The sequence below is a fragment of the Erpetoichthys calabaricus genome, chromosome 1, assembly GCF_900747795.2.
Source record: "Erpetoichthys calabaricus chromosome 1, fErpCal1.3, whole genome shotgun sequence".
Lineage (NCBI taxonomy): Eukaryota > Metazoa > Chordata > Cladistia > Polypteriformes > Polypteridae > Erpetoichthys > Erpetoichthys calabaricus.
Genome location: NC_041394.2, coordinates 290,240,491 through 290,261,068, shown reverse-complemented (window position 1 = coordinate 290,261,068; position 20,578 = coordinate 290,240,491). Strand labels below are relative to the sequence as shown.

Genomic DNA, 20,578 nt, shown 5'->3' with positions numbered 1-20,578 from the left:
TACAGCTGTGAGTTCTCTTTTATCATCCCCCCCTGGGAGCTTACATCTAACACAGAACAGAACTAAAAGTATGATTACCTTTACTAATAATAATAATTCTTTACATTTATATAGCGCTTTTCTCACTACTCAAAGTGCTGTCGGCACAAGGAGAACCCGGGAAGCAAACCCACAATCTCCTTCTACCACTGCGCCACCTGTGACATTCTAGACATACTAGACTGATTGACATGTTGAAATTACAGAGGGAGTGTGTGTTTTGAACTTAGAAAAAATAACATAATGAAACTTCATAATTGATTAAAATGGCTTATATACTGAATATACAGGTATGAGTTAGTCAGTTAATCTGTTAAATGTTAACACTTCTCAATAATGAAACGCCTATTGTATTGCTCTTTAACTGTTTCATCAGTACCTTCCTCCTCCTGTCCTGTAGATGGCCCCCACGCGCCTTCCGTTGAGATTGGTGTCACGTAACACAGGAACAGCAGTCGCACTTTCGACATTAAAGGATCACTTTCAGATATCTGGTTGTCGATGATACATGTGGACTAATAAGTAAATAGTATACATTTAATAAAAATAGTTTTAATCACATTATCTAGTAAAATACTTAAGACTTGAGCAGCGAATCTTAAGGAACTTAGTCAGCTGGGATTTTTTTCTATTCCAGGAAGCGACACGTCACTGATAACCGGACAGGACGAGACCAGGGCAACTAGTTGAGCGTGATATAGAAAAGGGGGGACCAACCGCAAATAAAACATGGGTAAGTTATTACATCTGATATTTGATTTAAGTTGTTTAATGTGACGTTTCGGTGAATGTCTCAAAACAACGCCGACTAATGCGTCATCAGTAAATTTTAAACTATTGCGAGACAAAAATGTGAAACATTTTTTTTTTTTTTGCAAATTCTTCTGAAAATTCCTCCGGTTCAAATTACTATGTCGTGGTACTTTTCATCTTTTTTCTAAAACTTGTATCAGTCTACGGAACAGTTTTTGTAATCGGTAGCACGAAGCGTCCTTGGAAACAAGCAAACCCGGTCTGTCCGTGAATGTAACGTTTCACTGAGTGAGTGTATGCGAGCCAGTGACAGTTTGATATGTGAATGAAAGTGTGGATGCTTATGATTTATCCAACCATTTTTTTCAACTTCGAGTATTTTGTGTATTTAAACGTCCCATGCCGCCCTGTCACGTATCTATCTAGTGGCCCGGTCACCCGGAGTCTGGTCATACGGCACTGGGCACAAGCTGGGAGTCGGGAAAGCGCAGCCCCACCACGCGTGAGACTGAGTAATCTTCAGCATGGGTTTTCTCGGAGTTGTACTAACTAATCGATGAAAGTTGCTCACACCTTTGTACATTTAATATCGCGAGTTTAAACTGTCTATGTAAGTGCTGATCGCAGGGCCAAACGTATGAGTACTTAGTAGCCCAACTACAGTAAGTCATATAAAATTGTAATAATAATAATTCTTTGCATTTATATAGCGCTTTTCTCACTACTCAAAGCGCTCAGCAATTGCAGGTTAAGGGCCTTGCTGAAGGGCCCAACAGAGCAGAGTCTCCTTTGGCATTTACGGGATTCGAACCGGCAACCTTCCGATTGTCAGTGCAGATCCCTAGCCTCAGAGCCACCACTCCGCCTAATGTAATATTAGGCTAATATGTGATTTTTTTTTTTTTTTGGTCTGTGTGTACACGTTAGACAGTTGACACAGACACATAGTTATCAAATTGATTGTGATTGATATTTAAGACGATTCCGAGAAAACAAAAGAGTGATGATTTAAAAACCATTACATTATGAATGATTTTGTAAACGTTTATCAACTGTACAAAAGAAAAATGATAAAACACGAATATGTTTGAACTTCTCAGTGTATTCAGAACTGGATTTGATTTATTTTGCTGCAGATTGGAGTCGGTGACTCTGTAAATTTAGTTATTAAATATCTTTAGAAATAATATCCCTTTGATACACAGATCACTTCATATAGTCTTCATTAGTACATCATCTGTCCATCTTATAAAATTTTTTAAACTCTAGGAACCGGAAGTGAACTCTGGTCTTTCTGTATGCTGCTGCTCGCCAATTTGTTTTTTAGTCTTTTTTTTTTTTTGCCTTTTGCCTTTTGCATTGGATCTGACATCGCCTTTGCATCAGATTAAAAACTGATATCACGCATTCCTGTCCCTTCCCCCTTTCGGCCTTAACACAAGCCCTGTGCTGGCTACAATCTGTGTGGGTAAGTGGAAACTTTCTCACTGATTCTCTGCTCAAGCAACTAGCTTTGATGAAAAGGTGGTGGAAACTGCCCGTTGTCAGTTGCTGAGTACTTGTGGAAATCCCAGTGGTGACGGTCTACTGGCTAACGTGTTATTTTAATTGGGCCGAGTAGGTACACAAGGGGTACATTGCTTTTCTGCCAATCTGGAATTTGCTTGGGTGATTTTTGGAAATCTACTATGAGAAACCTCAATTGGTTGTCATGGATTACTATGTCTACTTTGCTATCTAATGCAGTCACATCTACAAAACTAAAATACTCACCAGGAGCCTCATGCATAACGCTGTGCATAGAATTCTCACTATAACACGACGTAAGCACAAAAGCGGAAATGTACTTACGCACAAAAAAATCCAGATGCATAAATCTGTGCGTTCGCCAACTTCCACATTCTTCTGCTACATAAATCCCGGTCAGCATGGGAATTAACTCATGTGCATACACCCGCTGCCCCAACTCCTCCCAGAATTACGCCTCTTTGAGAATGCAAATCAGTATAAATAGCCGTTAAACTCAGTGTTCTGTGAAAAGACAATGGCAGAAGTACGAGGAAAAATAGAAGAATTTCAGCGAATACCAAGTGGAGGCAAAGAAAAACGTACTATTTGTTGGTTTAAACAGTGGTATTAACAACAAAAGGAAGTTGATCGAGTAACATAGTGTGTTGGAGAAACTCGAAAGCTGAAGTTCGCACAGTGCCCAAAATAAAAAAGAAGTTGTCACATATCAAAGTCGCCGTGAAAAGGCAAGTTGTAGCCAACCGTCTGAGTGTCATATGAAAGCTTATTAGGGTACAGAGGAAAAAAAAAAAAAGGCACACAGTGGGGAAAAAAGCACAAAATGTCAACTTTAATCTCGAAATTTCCACTTTAATCACGTAGTTTATTTTGTCATTAAAGTAGAACATCATAAACTTCATCTTAAAATCGTTTAATTTACTAGTTTCCCAAATCCCATCGTAACTAAAGTAGCACGTTAAATTCCTTGTTTTGTATTTTATCTTCTATGTGCTCTATGTGCCTGAATCACTACGTGCTCTTCCTCTGACAGGATACAGAATCCATTACATTTGTAATATTACAGCTCTCTGAATAATTAAAATACTGAGAAGTATACGTGATATCATTTTCATGATGATAGGAGTTAAAGCATGTTATTAAACATGGGAACACGGTGGCGCAGTGATTGTTCATGTCTTATGCAAGATGCTTGCTGCGCCATGTGCAACCTTCGATGAAATGCTTTATTACAGAAGTACTGTCTCTTTCAAACGTACTAACCACCACTTCCTGTCCTTACTTTTCTTTCTCCAAATACCCAATCACCACACAATCCGCTCTGTAATAGACGTTAAGCCATCTGTACGCTTAGAACGCAGATTCTTCAAAACTTAAGGAACATCGAAATATCTTCGTAATGTTTAATTATTCTATCCATCTATCCTTCCAGTGTCGCGCCAGCCGCAGCAAGAATACAGCGCGAGGCAGGAAGAATCCATGAATGGAGCTCAAGCTTCCTGCTAGCGCTGTGGCACCGTGTAGTTAAAGTTAGTTTTATCTGTATAATGTAATAAGTATATTTTGCTGCATTTTATCTTAAAAATGATATCATCATCATATGTAAATACGCGCTTTATAAAGTGGCTCAGGTTGTGCAATATTATAACTGTATCATAAGTACAATTACCTCACTGTAACTTGCAAGTACAAACAGTTCTACAAGGAGCACTTGATGGACTTATTGAGTGCGTGTATAGTTCTTGGGATGAAACTGTTTGGGAACCATGAGGTCCAAACAGGAAAGGCTCTTATGCGTTGGTCGGGTGAGAGCAGTTCAAGCGAATGGCTGAGGCAGCGTGTGCTTGATGCTATATACCGATAATTCTCTTTCCGATCAGCTGCTGTAGATCTGAGATTCACACTCAGATACAGTGATATAAATACTCTGAGTGGAGCAGTGAGAGTAATATGGAAAAAGATGATCTGATGTGGCAACCCCTAATGGGAGCAGCTGAAATAAGAAGAAGAAGGTGCAGTGAGAGTAACAACGCTAAAGCAGCTATTTTATTTAGAACAGTTTGACCATTCTGTGGACCATTATATTGTTACAGGTTAATTACAATCGGATGCATTAAACTAATAAACAATATGCGGTTCATTTCATTTATAATTTGTATTTATAAAGCCGCGTCAGGGATGTGGATCTAAAAAAGAAAGGGAAACCACATAGGAACAGTACCACTGCTTTGACGCTGAGTGCCACCAGTCTGCAAAACCAAGCAGAGAACTTGCGTACGACAGGGTATGAACTACCGTGGAAATGTGTGTGTCTTTACGCCAAGTTTCGATTTTATACATCACGATTTGAACGTGGAAACGTTCTTGCGCAACATTTCTGTGCATACGCACCATTTATACATGAGGCCCCAGATGAATTGTATCGACTTGAAACAAACTATGAATTGCCTGCTGATCTCCTGTTGTACTGCTGCTTTCTCCAACGTCCAAAGAATGCTCACTGGGGGTCTCGTCGTCGTTTTTGTCTCAGAAGAAGTAACAGCTTGTCTATTCCTTCACTTTGGTCTGAAAGACACTCTTGTCCACCTATTTTTGAGCGACGTGTTGATCGTAATGTGCTGATTTTTGTGGTAAAATCACCGGAATATACATCCATAGACGTTTTGAAGTTTGGATTATTTAATACTCGATCTATCTCTAACAAAGCACTGCTCATTGGTGATTTTATCATAGACACTAAGATGGACTGTTTATATCTTATGGAAACTTGACAGCAACTGGGTGATTATTTTCATCTAAATCAAGCGCTCCCTCTGGGGTTTGTGTGTATCTCTAAATCCCATTCTTTGGGGAGGGGAGGTGGTCTCACAATAATTCACCGCAAAGACCTAAAATTATCACCGATACCTCTTCCAGCGTATCCTTCCTTTGAACTGTTACCTGGCAAACTCTGCGGACCTTCACCTATTATAATTGCTGTTTTATATAGACCTCTTAAACTATCAAGTGTTTTTATTCCAGACCTTTTTACTGTTTTAACTACTTTGTGTGCAGTGTCTCCTTACGTCATCCTTATGGGTGATTTTAACATACACTTTGACACCTCAACTGATGCAGTCACAAATGATTTTAATGAAATCCTTGACTTGTTTTGTTTTAATTGAATATATGAACGTTTCAACTTATAACAAGGATCATATTTTAGACTTAGTTTGCTACTTTGGTATCATACCTCACAATCTTATTCCTACTGCTTTACTCATCTCGGATCACAAAATGATTACATTTGATGTTAGTTTACCTCTCAGTAAAATAAAGGTTCAGTGTGTGATTTCATTTTGTAATGTTAAGCATGTACACTGTTAATCGTGAAGAGCCGTATTAATTTATTGCAGTTCCAGCCTGATTCTCCTTCTGCTACCACACCATCAGAATTAGTAGACCATTACACTGCTGCTCTGTCTTTTGCCTTCGATACACTGGCTCCCTTAAAAATACGGACTGTTTCATTTATTCACACTGCTCCCTGGTTTACACCTTCACTCCGACAGCTCAAGGCCAGGGGCTGACAATTGGTGTGTCTAGCTAAGAAGACTGGTCTTGTTGTACATAAGGAAATGTATTCAGATCATGTTAAATTACAAAAATGCTCTCTCTCTGCTGCCAAAACTGTATACTATCCTAAAATTTTCAATACAGGAGGAAAAAATACTAGACCTCTTTTTTCCACAATGAATGGGGTAATTACACCACCAGAAAATGTTGCTCACCATAACCACTCTGTTAAATACTGCTGTAATTGTTTTGGATTTCTTCAACTCAAAAATTGAAAAAATCCACCAGAAACCTTCTTCATCTATTTCTGCAGAAAATGACATGCTTTCCACTATCACCCATATTCCTTTACCAACCACCTTATTCTCAGATTTCAGTTTAACAGATGAAAATGATATCTCTAAGTTTATAACAAAATCTAATTCTTCCACATGCCAATTAGATCCAATACCTACAAGCTCTGTTAAGTCCTCTTCCCATACTACACACACGGTCCCCCTCTCACTAAAAACGGCCTCAATTACTCCAATTCTGAAAAACCCTGGCTTAGACCCTAATATTCTTAACAATTTATTGGCTTATTTCAAATGTTTCATTCATATGTAAAGTTCTCGAAAAGATAGTTGCCTACCAACTTCATTCCCATCTCTCAAAAATAGCCTTTTTGAACAGTTTCAATCTTTTTTTTGTCCTAAATATAGCACAGAAACTGACCTGGTCAAAATCACAAATGATCTTCTCTGGGCAGCTGACATGGGACTTTTATCAATTCTTGTAATTCTTGACCTCAGCTCCGCATTTGACACCATATCTCATCAGATACTTTTGAAACGACTAGCTAGTTTTGGAGTCTGTGGCCTTGTCATCCATTGGTTTTCTTCCTACCTCACTGATAGGAAGCAATTTGTTCAAATAAAGGGCTTTAAATCTAAGAATGCAGTTGTTACCCAGGGAGTTCCGCAGGGTTCTGTTTTGGGGCTGCTTCTTTTTCTCATTTACATCTTCCCAATAGGTAATATCTTTTGACACCATGGTATTAAATTTCATTGTTATGCTGATGACACCCAGCTTTATCGACTAAATACACTTCTGTGTTTTTTCTCCAAATACTCTTATGGCATGTCTCCAACACATAAAGTCATGGACGACTCATAATTTTCTCCAATTAAACAGCAATAAAACTGAGGTGCTCCTCATTAGTTCTAAATCTACACTCACTAAGGTTAACCATTATTGCATTTTAAATAACAACACCAATATAAACATCTCGGGTTAAGAGCCTGGGTGTCATTCTAGACAGTACCCTCTCTTTTTCTTCCCATAAAAGTAATGTTCCTCGGACTGCCTTCTTCCATTTCCAAAGCATTTCTAGACTTCTTCCTGTTCTTATGCAGCATAGTACTGACCCGAGTCACCTCACATATAGATTACTGTAATGTTATTCTATCTGGCATCCCGCAAAAACTTATCTATCGCTTACAACTGCTGCCAGGATAATAACCTGCTGTTCTAAATCCACTGAACATATTACACCGATTCTCTCTCCACTTCACTGGCTCCCTGTTAACTACAGAATACAATACAAAATAGTGCTCTTAACGTTTAAAGCTCTCCACAACCTCACTGATCTCCAACAGACTTGCACTCCCTCTCGCTCACTCAGATCCTCATCTGCAGCTCGACTTTCTGTACCACACATCAAACTCTGTTCTATGGGAGCTCGAGCGTCTCTCATAGTGCTCCTCAACTCGAGAATTCTCTTCCCTCTCATATCCATCAACTAGACTCCATGACACAGTTTAAAACTGCCCTCAAAACTTACCTCTTCAAACTGGCATACTAGTTATGAATTGAACACTGTTACTGCCTGTTATCTTTGATGTTTGCTACTACCTCTGTACTTTATTGCTATTTGATTTTATCGTCCTCTTTGTTTTTATATTTTATTAATTTCATTGTAAGGTGATATTGAGTGTTAAGAAAGGTGCCTAATAAATAAAATGTATTATTATTAAAAAGTTTGTCTGGTTCAGGATAGTAATAACCTTTACTATTAGTCGTTATATTTTCCATTGAAAGATGTGCATTGCTATTTGTAGAGTCAACAAAAATTAATAACATAATAATTTACTCTGAAGTAAACCGTGAAGTCTGTGTGGGGTTCTCATGTTGTCCTTATGGGTTTTATCTACTCCACTGCATACTATTTAGAGATATTATTAATTGCCCCGGTTTGAGAATAGGGGATCAGGAGATTGATGGGGTGTGCATGTGTGATCTTCAGTGGCCCCACCGAGAGTTGGTACAGCCTTTCCCCTAATGGTGTCAGTCTCTTTATCCCCATTACTCTGTTAAATTAAGTGCCTGAAACTGATCTGAAATCACATTTTGATTTTACATTCTCTCTTTCCTTCTACTGCTGAATGTTTGCACATTGAGTGTCAGTTGTAGAAAAAAAAAAGAACAGTGTTCAATATAGGCAATACTCTTAAACACACTTTCATGCTTGCATCTCTTTCAGGAAAGGATGTTATCTTGAGCAGGACTCTCCAAAAGCAGTGCAGAGCCACATGACGCCCTAACCCACATAGCCTGACCTTTTACAGTTTTTCTCTTTCCATTTCCTGAACCTGCTTTTGTTCAGCTCAGCTAGCAGAATGCACAGTGCAAGGCTTGCAGCCAAAAGATTCAGGAGATCAATGGACTTCAAACTATAGCTCCATTTTCTGCAGTTAAACCAAACCAATGTGTCACACAATTACAGGTTTTTACAATAAAAATTAAAAGTGGGACATTTAATAAGCACTGTCAGGTGGTTTGCACATTTCTTCGGTTATTAAAATTTAACTGTGCTATTCTGTGAGATCAAAAATATAAAATGAAATGAAATGGAAATCTATGTGTAGAATATAAATTCATGGCTCCGATTATTAACTTGTCGTTATTCCATGCTAATCTGTTAACATTCCTTAATCTGTAGCTTGTAGCATGAATGGTTTAGAACATGAATTTCATGCAAGTGCCTTAATTGTTTGCCTAATAAATGCAAATATTTTATTCAGAGGCTTGAAACTAAATACTATAGATGTATGATAAACATTACATTTGTTTATTTCTAATATTACATAGTTCACTTGTTAAATAAAATTTGATACTTTGCTGTCATGTTAAGCCATCCATCCATTTTCCAACCCGCTGAATCCAAACACAGGGTCATGGGGGTCTGCTGGAGCCAATCCCAGCCAACACAGGGCACAAGGCAGGAACCAATCCTGAGCAGGGTGCCAACCCACTGCAGGACATCATGTTATGCCACATTTTGGAATTAAGTCTTTGAACCAATTCTAGTTCTTTTTAAAGGTGCAAGAAAAAGAAGGTGGCAAGGTTGTCTGTAGACCTTTTTTTGGAAGAAAGGGACACATTTTCCTCCTTTTGTAGAAATGGCAGAAATCATATAAAAATAATCACCTGAGAGAACTTTGCAGATTTTATGTAAAAAAAAAAAAAAAAAAGACAACAGATACCACGAATTATTCTTGTTTTGTATCATGGTAGTCTTTTAAGAAGTACTAATATTAGTGTCAATCTTTTTATACAAAATTAAAGCTGGTAATTTTATAATGATTTGATGGCATAATTCTTTCCCAACCAAAGATTGGCTTGCTTCCAACTTTACAAGTAAGGAGTGAGTGGCTGCCCCAAGTGAAGGGCTTCAGGTACCTCAGGGTGTGGGCAGAGGCAGTTGTGACGTTGACCAATGAATAAACTGGGCAGTAGCCATTGGCCCACTCTTTCAAGTTGGGTACCAGCTCTCTGATAACCTGAACTTGATAAGTGAGGGAAAAAAATGAAAAGATGGATGGATTTATATTGTGCACCTTAATGATTTGCATTATCTTAATGTTCATGGATCCCAGTCAGGCATGCATGCAGGATTTTACCAAAGTCGATTTAAATGTAGATGAAGCTATTACTGTAATTTATGTATTGAATTAATTTCTGTTTGAATTAGAATTTGGTGATTGCAAACATTTGATTTCTTATATTTTGCATTTTTAAGGAGGCTTATTCTCTAGCATCTTTACCAGTTTGTTTGGGACAAGAGAGATGAGAATCTTGATTCTTGGTCTTGATGGAGCAGGGAAGACTACTATACTGTACAGATTACAAGTGGGAGAAGTTGTTACTACCATACCAAGTAAGTCTTGGCAAAGATGAAAATGATTCAGTAAAAATTGAAAATGTTTGATTATTACTTTAATCCTTATCTAAGTATGACAAATTACAATCTTAACTGTAAGAAATTGAAATGTCCACTTTTTCTTACACTATCCTAAATTTGCAATTGAAATTTTATTGTTTGAAATTTTTATTTTATCGTTTGAAATTGTTGTTTTCTAACTTACCAAATTATCAACCTACCAAAGGGATATCCTGCTGGGGTCACATAGTGAGAACATTGAGGAGGTTGTTGACTGCACTACTGACTACATCAACTTCTGTATGGACATTGTAGTTCCAGTAAGAACAGTACGCTGTTATGCTAACAACAAGCCATGGCTTACAAGTGACATCAAGGGCCTTTTGAACCAGAAGAAAAGGGCTTTTAAAGGCGGTGATCAGCATGAGCTCAAGCGCGTGCAGAAGGAACTCTGAGTCCAGCTCAGGGTGGCGAAGGATCAGTACAGGAGAAAGTTGGAGCAGAAGTTGCAGAATAACAGTATGAAGGAAGTGTGGGATGAGATGAAGATCATCACTTGCTGCAGCTCGAAGCGGGGTGCCACCATCGAGAGAGAAGTGGAGAGAGCAAACCAGATGAACAACTTCTTTAACAGGTTTGACCACCCTAACCCACTCTCACTCTCACCTCGGAGTACTGCACCCTCCACCCATCCTTCTGCTGATACCAGCATAGGAGAGAGTTTCCCCTCACCCACAATTACATCAGCCCAGGTAAGCAGAGAGCTGAGGAGACTTTGTGCCAGCAAAGCAGTGGGTCCAGATGGAGTATCACCACGACTGCTGAAGGCCTGTGCGTTGGAGCTGGGGAGTCCTCTACAGCACATCTTCAACCTGAGCCTGGAACAGGGGAGAGTCCCGAGGCTTTGGAAAACATCTTGCATCACCCCAATCCCAAAGGTATCACGTCCTGGTGAGCTGAATGACTTCAGGCCTGTCGCCCTGACGTCACATGTGATGAAGACCATGGAGCGGCTGCTGCTTCACCACCTGAGGCCACAGGTCCACCACGCCCTCGACCCTCTGCAGTTTGCATATCAGTAGAAGGTGGGAATGGAGGATGCCATCATCTATATGCTACACAGATCCCTCTCCCACTTGGACAGAGGCAGTGGTGCTGTAAGAATTATGTTTCTGGACTTCTCTAGCGCCTTCAACACCATCCAACCTCTGCTCCTCAGGGACAAGCTGACAGAGATGGGAGTAGATTCATACCTGGTGGCATGGATCGTGGACTATCATACAGACAGACCTCAGTATGTGCGTCTCGGGAACTGCAGGTCTGACATTGTGGTCAGCAGCACAGGAGTGCTGCAGGGGACTGTACTTTCTCCGGTCCTGTTCAGCCTATATACATTGGACTTCCAATACAACTCGGAGTCCTGCCACGTGCAAAAGTTCGCTGACGACGCTGCTATCGTGGGCTGCATCAGGAGTGGGCAGGAGGAGGAGTATAGGGACCTAATCAAGGACTTTGTTAAATGGTGTGACTCAAACCACCTACAACTGAACACCAGCAAAACCAAAGAGCTGGTGGTGTATTTTAGGAGGCCCAGACCCCTCATGGACCTCGTGATTATCAGAGGTGACTGCGTGCAGAGGGTGCAGATCTATAAATACCTGGAAGTGCAGCTGGATGATAAATTGGACTGGACTGCCAATACTGATGCTCTGTCAAAGAGAGGACTGAGCCGACTATACTTCCTTAGAAGGCTGGCGTCCTTCAACATCTGCAATAAGATGCTGCAGATGTTCTATCAGACAGTTGTGGCAAGCGCCCTCTTCTACGCAGTGGTGTGTTGGGGAGGCAGCATTAGGAAGAGGGACACCTCACGCCTGGTCAAACTGGTGAGGAAGGCAGGCTCTATTTTAGTCACGGAGCTGGACAGTTTGACATCTGTGGCAGAGCAACGGGCACTGAGCAGGCTCCTGTCAATCATGGAGAATCCACTGAACAGTTTCATCTCCAGACAGAGGAGCAGCTTCAGCGACAGACTGCTGTCAATTTCTTGCTCCACTGACAGACTGAGAAGATCGTTCCTCCCCCACACTATGCGACTCTTCAGTTCCACCGGGGGGGTAAACATTAACATTATACAAAGTTATTGTCTGTTATTCCAGCATTTTTATCACTCTTTAATTTAGAATTGTTTTTTATCAATATGCTGCTGCTGGAATATGTGAATTTCCCTTTGGGGATTAATAAAGTATCTATCTCTCTATCTCTCTACAGTACATCCGGAAAGTATTCACAGCGCATTACTTTTTCCACATTTTGTTATGTTACAGCCTTATTCCAAAATGGATTAAATTCATTTTTTAATCAAAATTCTACACACAACTCCCCATAATGACAACGTGAAAAAAGTTTACTTGAGGTTTTTGCAAATTTATTAAAAATAAAAAAATTGAGAAAGCACATGTACATAATTATTCACAGCCTTTGCCATGAAGCTCAAAATTGAGCTGAGGTGCATCCTGTTGCCCCTGATTATCCTTGAGATGTTTCTGCAGCTTAATTGGAGTCCACCTGTGGTAAATTCAGTTGATTGGACATGATTTGGAAAGGCACACACCTGTCTATATAAGGTCCCACAGTTGACAGTTCATGTCAGAGCACAAACCAAGCATGAAGTCAAAGGAATTGTCTGTAGACCTCAGAGACAGACAGATTGTCTCGAGGCACAAATCTGGGGAAGGTTACAGAAAAATTTCTGCTACTTTGAAGGTCCCAATGAGCACAATGGCCTCCATCATCCGTAAGTGGAAGAAGTTCGAAACCACCAGGACTCTTCCTAGAGCTGGCTGGCCATCTAAACTGAGCAATCGGGGGAGAAGAGCCTTAGTCAAGGAGGTGACCAAGAACCCGATGGTCACTCTGTCATAGCTCGAGAGGTCCTCTGTGGAGTGAGGAGAACCTTCCAGAAGGACAACCATCTCTGGAGCAATCCACCAATCAGGCCTATATGGTAGAGTGGCCAGACAGAAGCTACTCCTTAGTAAAAGGCACATGGCAGCCCGCCTGGAGTTTGCCAAAAGGCACCTGAAGGACTCTCAGACCATGAGAAAGAAAATTCTCTGGTCTGATGAGACAAAGATTAAACTCTTTGGTGTGAATACCAGGCGTCGCGTTTGGAGGAAACCAGGCACCGCTCATCACCAGGCCAATACCATCCCTACAGTGAAGCATGGTGGTGACAGCATCATGCTGTGGGGATGTTTTTTCAGCGGCAGGAACTGGGAGACTAGTCAGGATAAAGGGAAAGATGACTGCAGCAATGTACAGAGACATCCTGGATGAAAACCTGCTCCAGAGCGCTCTTGACCTCAAACTGGGGCGATGGTTCATCTTTCAGCAGGACAACAACCCTAAGCACACAGCCAAGATATCAAAGGAGTGGCTTCAGGACAACTCTGTGAATGTCCTTGAGTGGCCCAGCCAGAGCCCAGACTTGAATCCGATTGAACATCTCTGGAGAGATCTTAAAATGGCTGTGCATCGACGCTTCCCACCCAACCTGATGGAGCTTGAGAGGTGCTGCAAAGAGGAATGGGCGAAACTGGCCATGGATAGGTGTGCCAAGCTTGTGGCATCATATTCAAAAAGACTTGAGGCTGTAATTGCTGCCAAAGGTGCATCGACAAAGTATTGAGCAAAGGCTGTGAATACTTACAGTATGTACATGTGATTTCTCAGTTTTTTTATTTTTAATAAATTTGCAAAAAACCTCAAGTAAACTTTTTTCACGTTGTCATTACGGGGTGTTGTGTGTAGAATTCTGAGGAAAAAAATGAATTTAATCCATTTTGGAATAAGGCTGTAACATAACAAAATGGGAAAAAAGTGATGCGCTGTGAATACTTTCTGGATGCACTGTATTTAAGTAAAACCTAAAACATGCACATCCAAAATTACATTCCCTTTTTAACCAGCATATCTCTGATTGAAAATCAGTAAACTTTAGTCTAGTTTTGTGTATTTCTATTTTAATGTGAGACCAAATGTTGTATAGCCAGAAGTACCACAGCTAACCTTTCTTTTGTTTTTTTATTTTTATTAGCAATTGGCTTCAATGTTGAAACTGTGACATATAAAAACCTTAAATTCCAAGTATGGGACTTGGGAGGACAAACAAGTATAAGGTAATTAAAATTACACTTAAAATATGATATATTTCCCATTTCTCCATTCACTGTTAAAACCTATTCATTGCCTGTAAAAGCATCCCTCTTATGATGTCAGTGTCAGATGAAACTGTCCATGTAAGCTACTTAATTTGGTCTGGATGCACATCATGATCTGATTGCTTTCGCATGATTTTCACGTTTGTCCATAGTATGTCTGAACTCCATTATATTCTTTGGAAGCTAACGACGAGCAGTGTCAGGACAGGCACTGGCCTCTTATGGGCTTGTACTAAATAAGTGGGTTTAAAAAAAAATGAATGGATTGTGTCATTTGGTCCACATCTTTTTTTTTTTCCTTTTTAATATCACTCATTTTTTTTCCTTCATCATTTTTCAGGCCATATTGGCGGTGTTATTATTCTAATACAGATGCAGTGATATATGTGGTAGACAGCTGTGACAGAGACAGAATGGGAATTTCCAAATCAGAACTTGTTGCAATGTTAGAGGTAAGCAGATGTACTCTTCAGACATTTTTATAAATGCTGAACAGATGTCATTGACCTCTGAGGAACAAAAAAGACACTTCCTATATATCTTTCTGTTTGTAGCATACCAGGTTGAGCTGCTTTTTACCTTGCGACAAGCAAGAATTTTTCAAGTCATAGATTCAACTTGGTTTGGGAAACTTTTGTGGTGGATTTTGATCCCTGCTATGTCAAACCATGATGAAGTTCTTGAAATTTTTTGGCTATACATTCTTGTTGTGAATATCCTGTTGGACATCATTAATGCTGGATATGTTTTAAGTAATATACATTAATAAGCCAAAACATTATGACCACCTGCCTAATATTCTGTTGCTCCTCTGGCTGGCCTTAGAACAGCTCTATAACCCTCTGAGGCATACGCTCTGTAAGACCTGAAGGTGTCCTCTGGTATCTGGCACCAGGATGTTAGGAGCAGATCCTCTGTGTCCTGCAAGTGGCAATTTGGAGCAACTACAGATTGAACTTGTTGTTCCAATACATCCCACAGATTTTTAACATCTGAAGAATTTGAAAGCCAGGGAAGCACCTTGAACTATTCACCGTGTGTTTCTCATGACACATTATTCTGCTGATAGATGTCGCTTCCATCAGAAATATTGTTACCATGAAAGGGTGAATCTGATATGCAACAATGTTAAGATACATAGTATGCGTGAAATTGGTGCCCACATGAATGATCCAGGGTTTCTCAGCAGATCATTGCTCAAAACACCATCATGCTTCTGCTGGGTTGTTTTCTTCCCATAGCTCATCCTGGTGCCATCTCTTTGCCAGCTAAGCTACACAAATATATCCAGCTGTCCACATGTTCGGCAGAATCAGACCAGGTAACCTTCTTTTGGTTTCAACACATGCTTGCACATTTAGGCACTGTCAGCAGTGGACAAAGGTTAACATGAGCACTCAAGACATAACATGGCCTTTTTTTGTGATTAGTTTTTTAATGTATTTTATCGAACAAAGTCAAAAACAGAAATAATCAGCATGTGAAAGAAACCCAAATGACATCCATCCTATACCATACCACCAGGAACCACCGTTTTTGACTTCTCACATTAATGAATCTTGGCTGCTCAGCACCCTGGTGGTGGTTTGTAGTTTTTCCTTCCTTGTACCACAGTTGATAGGTACTGCTGCTGGAGAATGTGAATTTCCCCTTGGGATTAATAAAGTATCTATCAATTTATCTATCTATCCATCCTACACAACTGATCATGAACACTGCACATGCCTTGTCTTTTCGAAAATACTCTGACCATAGCGATTCTGCCCTTATTGAAGTCACTGTGGTCTTTATACCTGCCCATTTCTTGTGTATTCAACACGTCAACTGTGAGTACTTAATGCCAGCTTACAGTCTTCCTATCCCTGACCTTGAAACGTACTGCTGGTAAGAAATGGTCAGTGTCATTCACTTCACATGTGAGTGGCCATAATGTTTTGGCTCATCAATGCATATGTTATGCATAATGGACTGCAAAAGTACACAAGACAGATTTTTTACAATTAACTTACACTTGGGAAATTTGTAATGGCTTATACTAGATGAAAGGTGCTAGTGAGTACATTAACACTGGATACTAAGGTCAGTATTTTTTTCTTCATATGTCTTTTTATTAGCATTTGGTGTAATGGAATGTGCAGATCTGAGACTTGGGCATTTGTGAGTCCTTTCACTTGAGATTCAGCAAGATTTTTTTGATCTCTCACAAAGTTTGGTCTGCACAATGAACTAGAGGAGAATGGTGAAATGTAAACCTTGGTTAATAACATTTTATAGAAACTACTAGGCTCACTAATTTATTAATTTATGTGTGTTTACCAGTCTTGTGTGCTAACTGTCTACTCTGATGCATCATTTATGAAAGCATAAAAATGCCTGCACAGGATTGTTTTAGCAATCAGGGTTATGCAACAGAACTCGCTACAGCCTATTCAGTGTTTGTATGTTCTCTGTATGTCTGTGTGGGGTTTTTCTCAGGGTTTCCCTCTTTTTCACTTACATAACAAAGATGTAGAGAAAAGCCAAGCAAAATGACACCTTTTATTGGCTAACTAAAAAGATTACAATATTCAAGCTTTCGAGGCAACTCAGGCCCCTTCTTCAGGCAAGATGCCTCGAAAGCTTGAATATTGTAATCTTTTTAGTTAGCCAATAAAAGGTGTCATTTTGCTTGGCTTTTCTCTACATTCATAATGGCTAATACGGTACAACACCCCAGTACTATAACAAAGATATGTAAGCTATGTTAATTTATTAATTGATGACACTAAATTAGCCTAATGTAATTGATTGGTAAAGTGTGTTTTATGGTGGATTGGCACTCCATCTACGGTACATTCCTATATTATGCCTGATACTGCTAGGATAAGCTGTGTCTTCTGTGAGCATGAATTAACAAAGCTAAACCATCAACTTCCCGACAGTGTTCAGAAGCCATTAAGAAGGCTAATAGAATGTTAGGTTATATAGCACGATGTGTGGAGTACAAGTCCAAGGAGGTTCTGCTCAGCCTTTATAATGCACTGGTGAGGCCTCGTCTTGAGTACTGTGTGCAGTTTTGGTCTCCAGGCTACAAAAATGACATAGCAGCGCTAGAAAAGGTCCAGAGAAGAGCAACTAGGCTCATTCTAGGGCTACAGGGGATGAATTATGAGGAAAAATTAAAATAGCTGAGCCTATACAGTTTAAGCAAAAGAAGATTAACAGGTGACATGATTGAAGTGTTTAAAATTATGAAGGGAATTAGTACAGTGGATCAAGACAGTTATTTTAAAATAAGTTCATCAAGAACATGGGGACACAGTTGGAAACTTGTTAAGGGTAAAGTTTGCACAAACATTAGGAAGTTTTTCTTTACACAGAGAATGATAGAAACTTGGAATAAGCAACCAAGTAGTGTCGTGGACAGTAGGACTTTGGGGACTTTCAGAACTTGACTTGAAGTTTTTTGGAAGAATTAAGTTGATAAGACCGGCAAGCTTTGTTGGGCTGAATGGCCTTTTCTCATCCAGATTAATCATTCTTCTATCACTTCAGAAGATTAGAACAAAGTGTGTAGAATGATATGCCAAGGTTCTGTTTGATTATCTTGTATCTGCTTTCCATACAGCTAATCAAATTATTTTGGCTGAAAGATTGGCAGTGCTTTTCAGTAGGCAGAGATGTCACCTGATTGAACTTTTTGGTTAATAGGTTATAGCAAATCAAAACTGATGAATGGTTGCCTGACAAATACAATAGATTTAGTCGTAGTAGTATATTCATAGGTACAGGTCTTGCTCTTATAGGATGATGAAGTGGGAGAATATGGACATTTCTTGAATGACTTTGTTGTCTGGTGCAGTATTGCTTTATTTCAGTTGAACATGGTAAAGACAAAAGACATGCAGACTGATTTCAGGAAAGGAGCAGCATGACCACCCAAGCACAAGTGGGGATCCGGCAGACCAGACTGAAATTCTTCAAATGATTCCATCGGGAGTTTGTGCAGATTCCTTCTGTCAGTCTTTACAAGACAATGTAATATAAAAACAACAGAAGAAAACCTTTTATCTCTAGTGCCATGGCTGTTCATATCTACCAGGCTGGCCTAATAGTTCATTGTTTAGTTTTTCTGGATTGCTTTTCTTTAAAATGTTTACTGGTACTGTGAATTTATCTGGTTGCACCTTCTCTCATTCTGATTTCAGATGTTATTTTATTTAAGTTTTAATTTTGCTGCAGTAGGAACATTAAATCTGTGATTTAGAACCATTTAAGTTTTGAGCACTGTTTTATTTAATGCTTTTAGAATACCATTATGAATATGCATTCTCATTACAGGAAGAAGAGCTGAAAAAGGCCATATTAGTGGTATTTGCAAACAAACAGGATATGGAACAAGCAATGACACCCACGGAAGTTGCAAATTCACTTGGTTTGCCAGCTCTTAAAGACAGAAAGTGGCAGATTTTCAAAACATCTGCAACAAAGGGCACTGGGCTAGATGAAGCAATGGAATGGTAGGTGGCCACCAGCTCTTGTGATCTGAAGGAGCTTTTATCTCTTACACCAAAGTATATGTAAACCAAAAAAAAACTATTGATTTTAAATGTAATTATGCTAGATGGACCTTCAAAACAATCTTTAACTGCTGCCTAATATTTTTTAAGTGTAATGCTGTGTGCAGAACTTAGGGAAGAACTTTGAATTATGTTTGAGAACGATTATCTCTGGGTGCCAAAAATGTGCATGTTTGGTTAATTGACGGTTTTAATTTGGCGTTATGTGAGCCTGTGTGTGTGTGTGTGTGTGTGTGTGTGTGTGTGTGTGTGTGTGTGAATGACCTGTAGTGACCTGCTACCCCATCCAAGATTGGATCCCACCCTTTGTCCTTATGTTTTTGGGGTAGGCAACATTTCCTATGACCTTGAAACTCATAATCCGAATAGAAACTGGTATAAAAAGTCTACTAAAACTAGTCTTACATATAATTGGAATTGTTTTCATAATTCTTTTTTTCTTGTATATTTTTCAGGTTGGTAGAAGCACTGAAGAGCCGACAGTAAATAGGTTGTGGCGCATTGTTTAGCTGCATTGGCTTCATTATCCACTCTGCATTTACTTCCAGTTTGACTGAGGAAATGTGCTCAAAAGTTAAATATTGCATCCCAATTTACTGAAGACCATTAAATAATACAAGCTCTCAAATAATTTCTTTTGGATTGTACAGAAAGGGGCTAAGTAAGAAAACTCGTATGGGATTGCTTTCTGTGACAGGACATTGAGGAACAGAAAAGAAACACCACACTGTATTGTAAATGTTTCCTTTATTTCTTTTGTTGCATTTTATTTACTGGTGTTAAGAATGTTCATTATTTATGTTGATTTTTTGTTGTTTTTGTTGTGAATGTGTGTGGATTTTTTTTTAATAATGGACCTTTTTTATCTGGGTGTCATAAGTGATTTTGTGAGAGAAATGTTTTGGGCAATTGATCTGTTGTGTTTCTAAGAGATTTGATCATTTATACACACTAACTGAACCTGGATGCACTGGTTTCTGGTTCTAATTTTCATGTTTGTTTATCTTCATTTACAGTAGATAACTAATATTAAATATGAGAGGTGAATGCAATGGAAAAAATAAATCGTACAGTTACTAGTTGGTATGAACAGAGTCCTGATTTAAAACCTATTTCTGTCATTTGCAAAGATCATGATCTTATTAGATATGATTGCATGGTTGAAAAGGTTGGTGGAACGAGTGTTCAATAAGACTGCCAAGATTGTGGTTCACTTCTCTCCGTACTAAACTGTTCAGAGAGCTGTAACATCATGAGTGTAATGTATTCTGTGTGGCGACAGCTACCTGTGCGCTCCTGTCGGTGTTAAGAGAAAACCAGTGTCTAATCCAGAAACCTCTTAAAGGTTGTCAAGGTTTCTGCTTTAGCTACATGTGTCAGTAGTTTGTTCCAGATTCCCAAAACACTTTCTGTAAAGAAGTGCTTCCTAGCTTCAGTCTTAAATCCCTTTAATATCCAGTGATGTTCTTGAGTATGTGATTCAGTGTTGAATGAAAAGAATTCTGCTCGATCTGCTTTATGAATGCCTTTAAGGATTTTAAATGCCTGGATTATGCAGTCTGTCTCCATTTGAGACTAAACAGCTTTACTTCTGTGAGTCTGTCCCAGTAGGACACGTCCTTAAGTCCTGAGATTCTCTTTGGGTGCTCTCCTCTGCACAGCTTCAAGTGCTGCTATGTCTTTCTTGTAGTGTGGTGATCAGAACTGCACACAACACTCCA

At 39.4% G+C, this 20,578-nt stretch overlaps 1 protein-coding gene across 1 annotated transcript; it reads left to right on the top strand.

Annotated features, from left to right (window-relative positions):
* The first annotated feature begins 453 nt into the window (after window positions 1–453).
* Window positions 454–19,936, top strand: arl1 (ADP-ribosylation factor-like 1). Its single transcript, XM_028816419.2, has 7 exons — window positions 454–561; window positions 677–772; window positions 9,935–10,072; window positions 14,175–14,256; window positions 14,639–14,750; window positions 18,619–18,797; window positions 19,313–19,936. The coding sequence occupies exons 2-7, from the start codon at window positions 769–771 to the stop codon at window positions 19,341–19,343; spliced, it is 546 nt and encodes a 181-aa protein (XP_028672252.1). The 5' UTR covers window positions 454–561; window positions 677–768; the 3' UTR covers window positions 19,344–19,936.
* The last annotated feature ends 642 nt before the right edge of the window (window positions 19,937–20,578 follow it).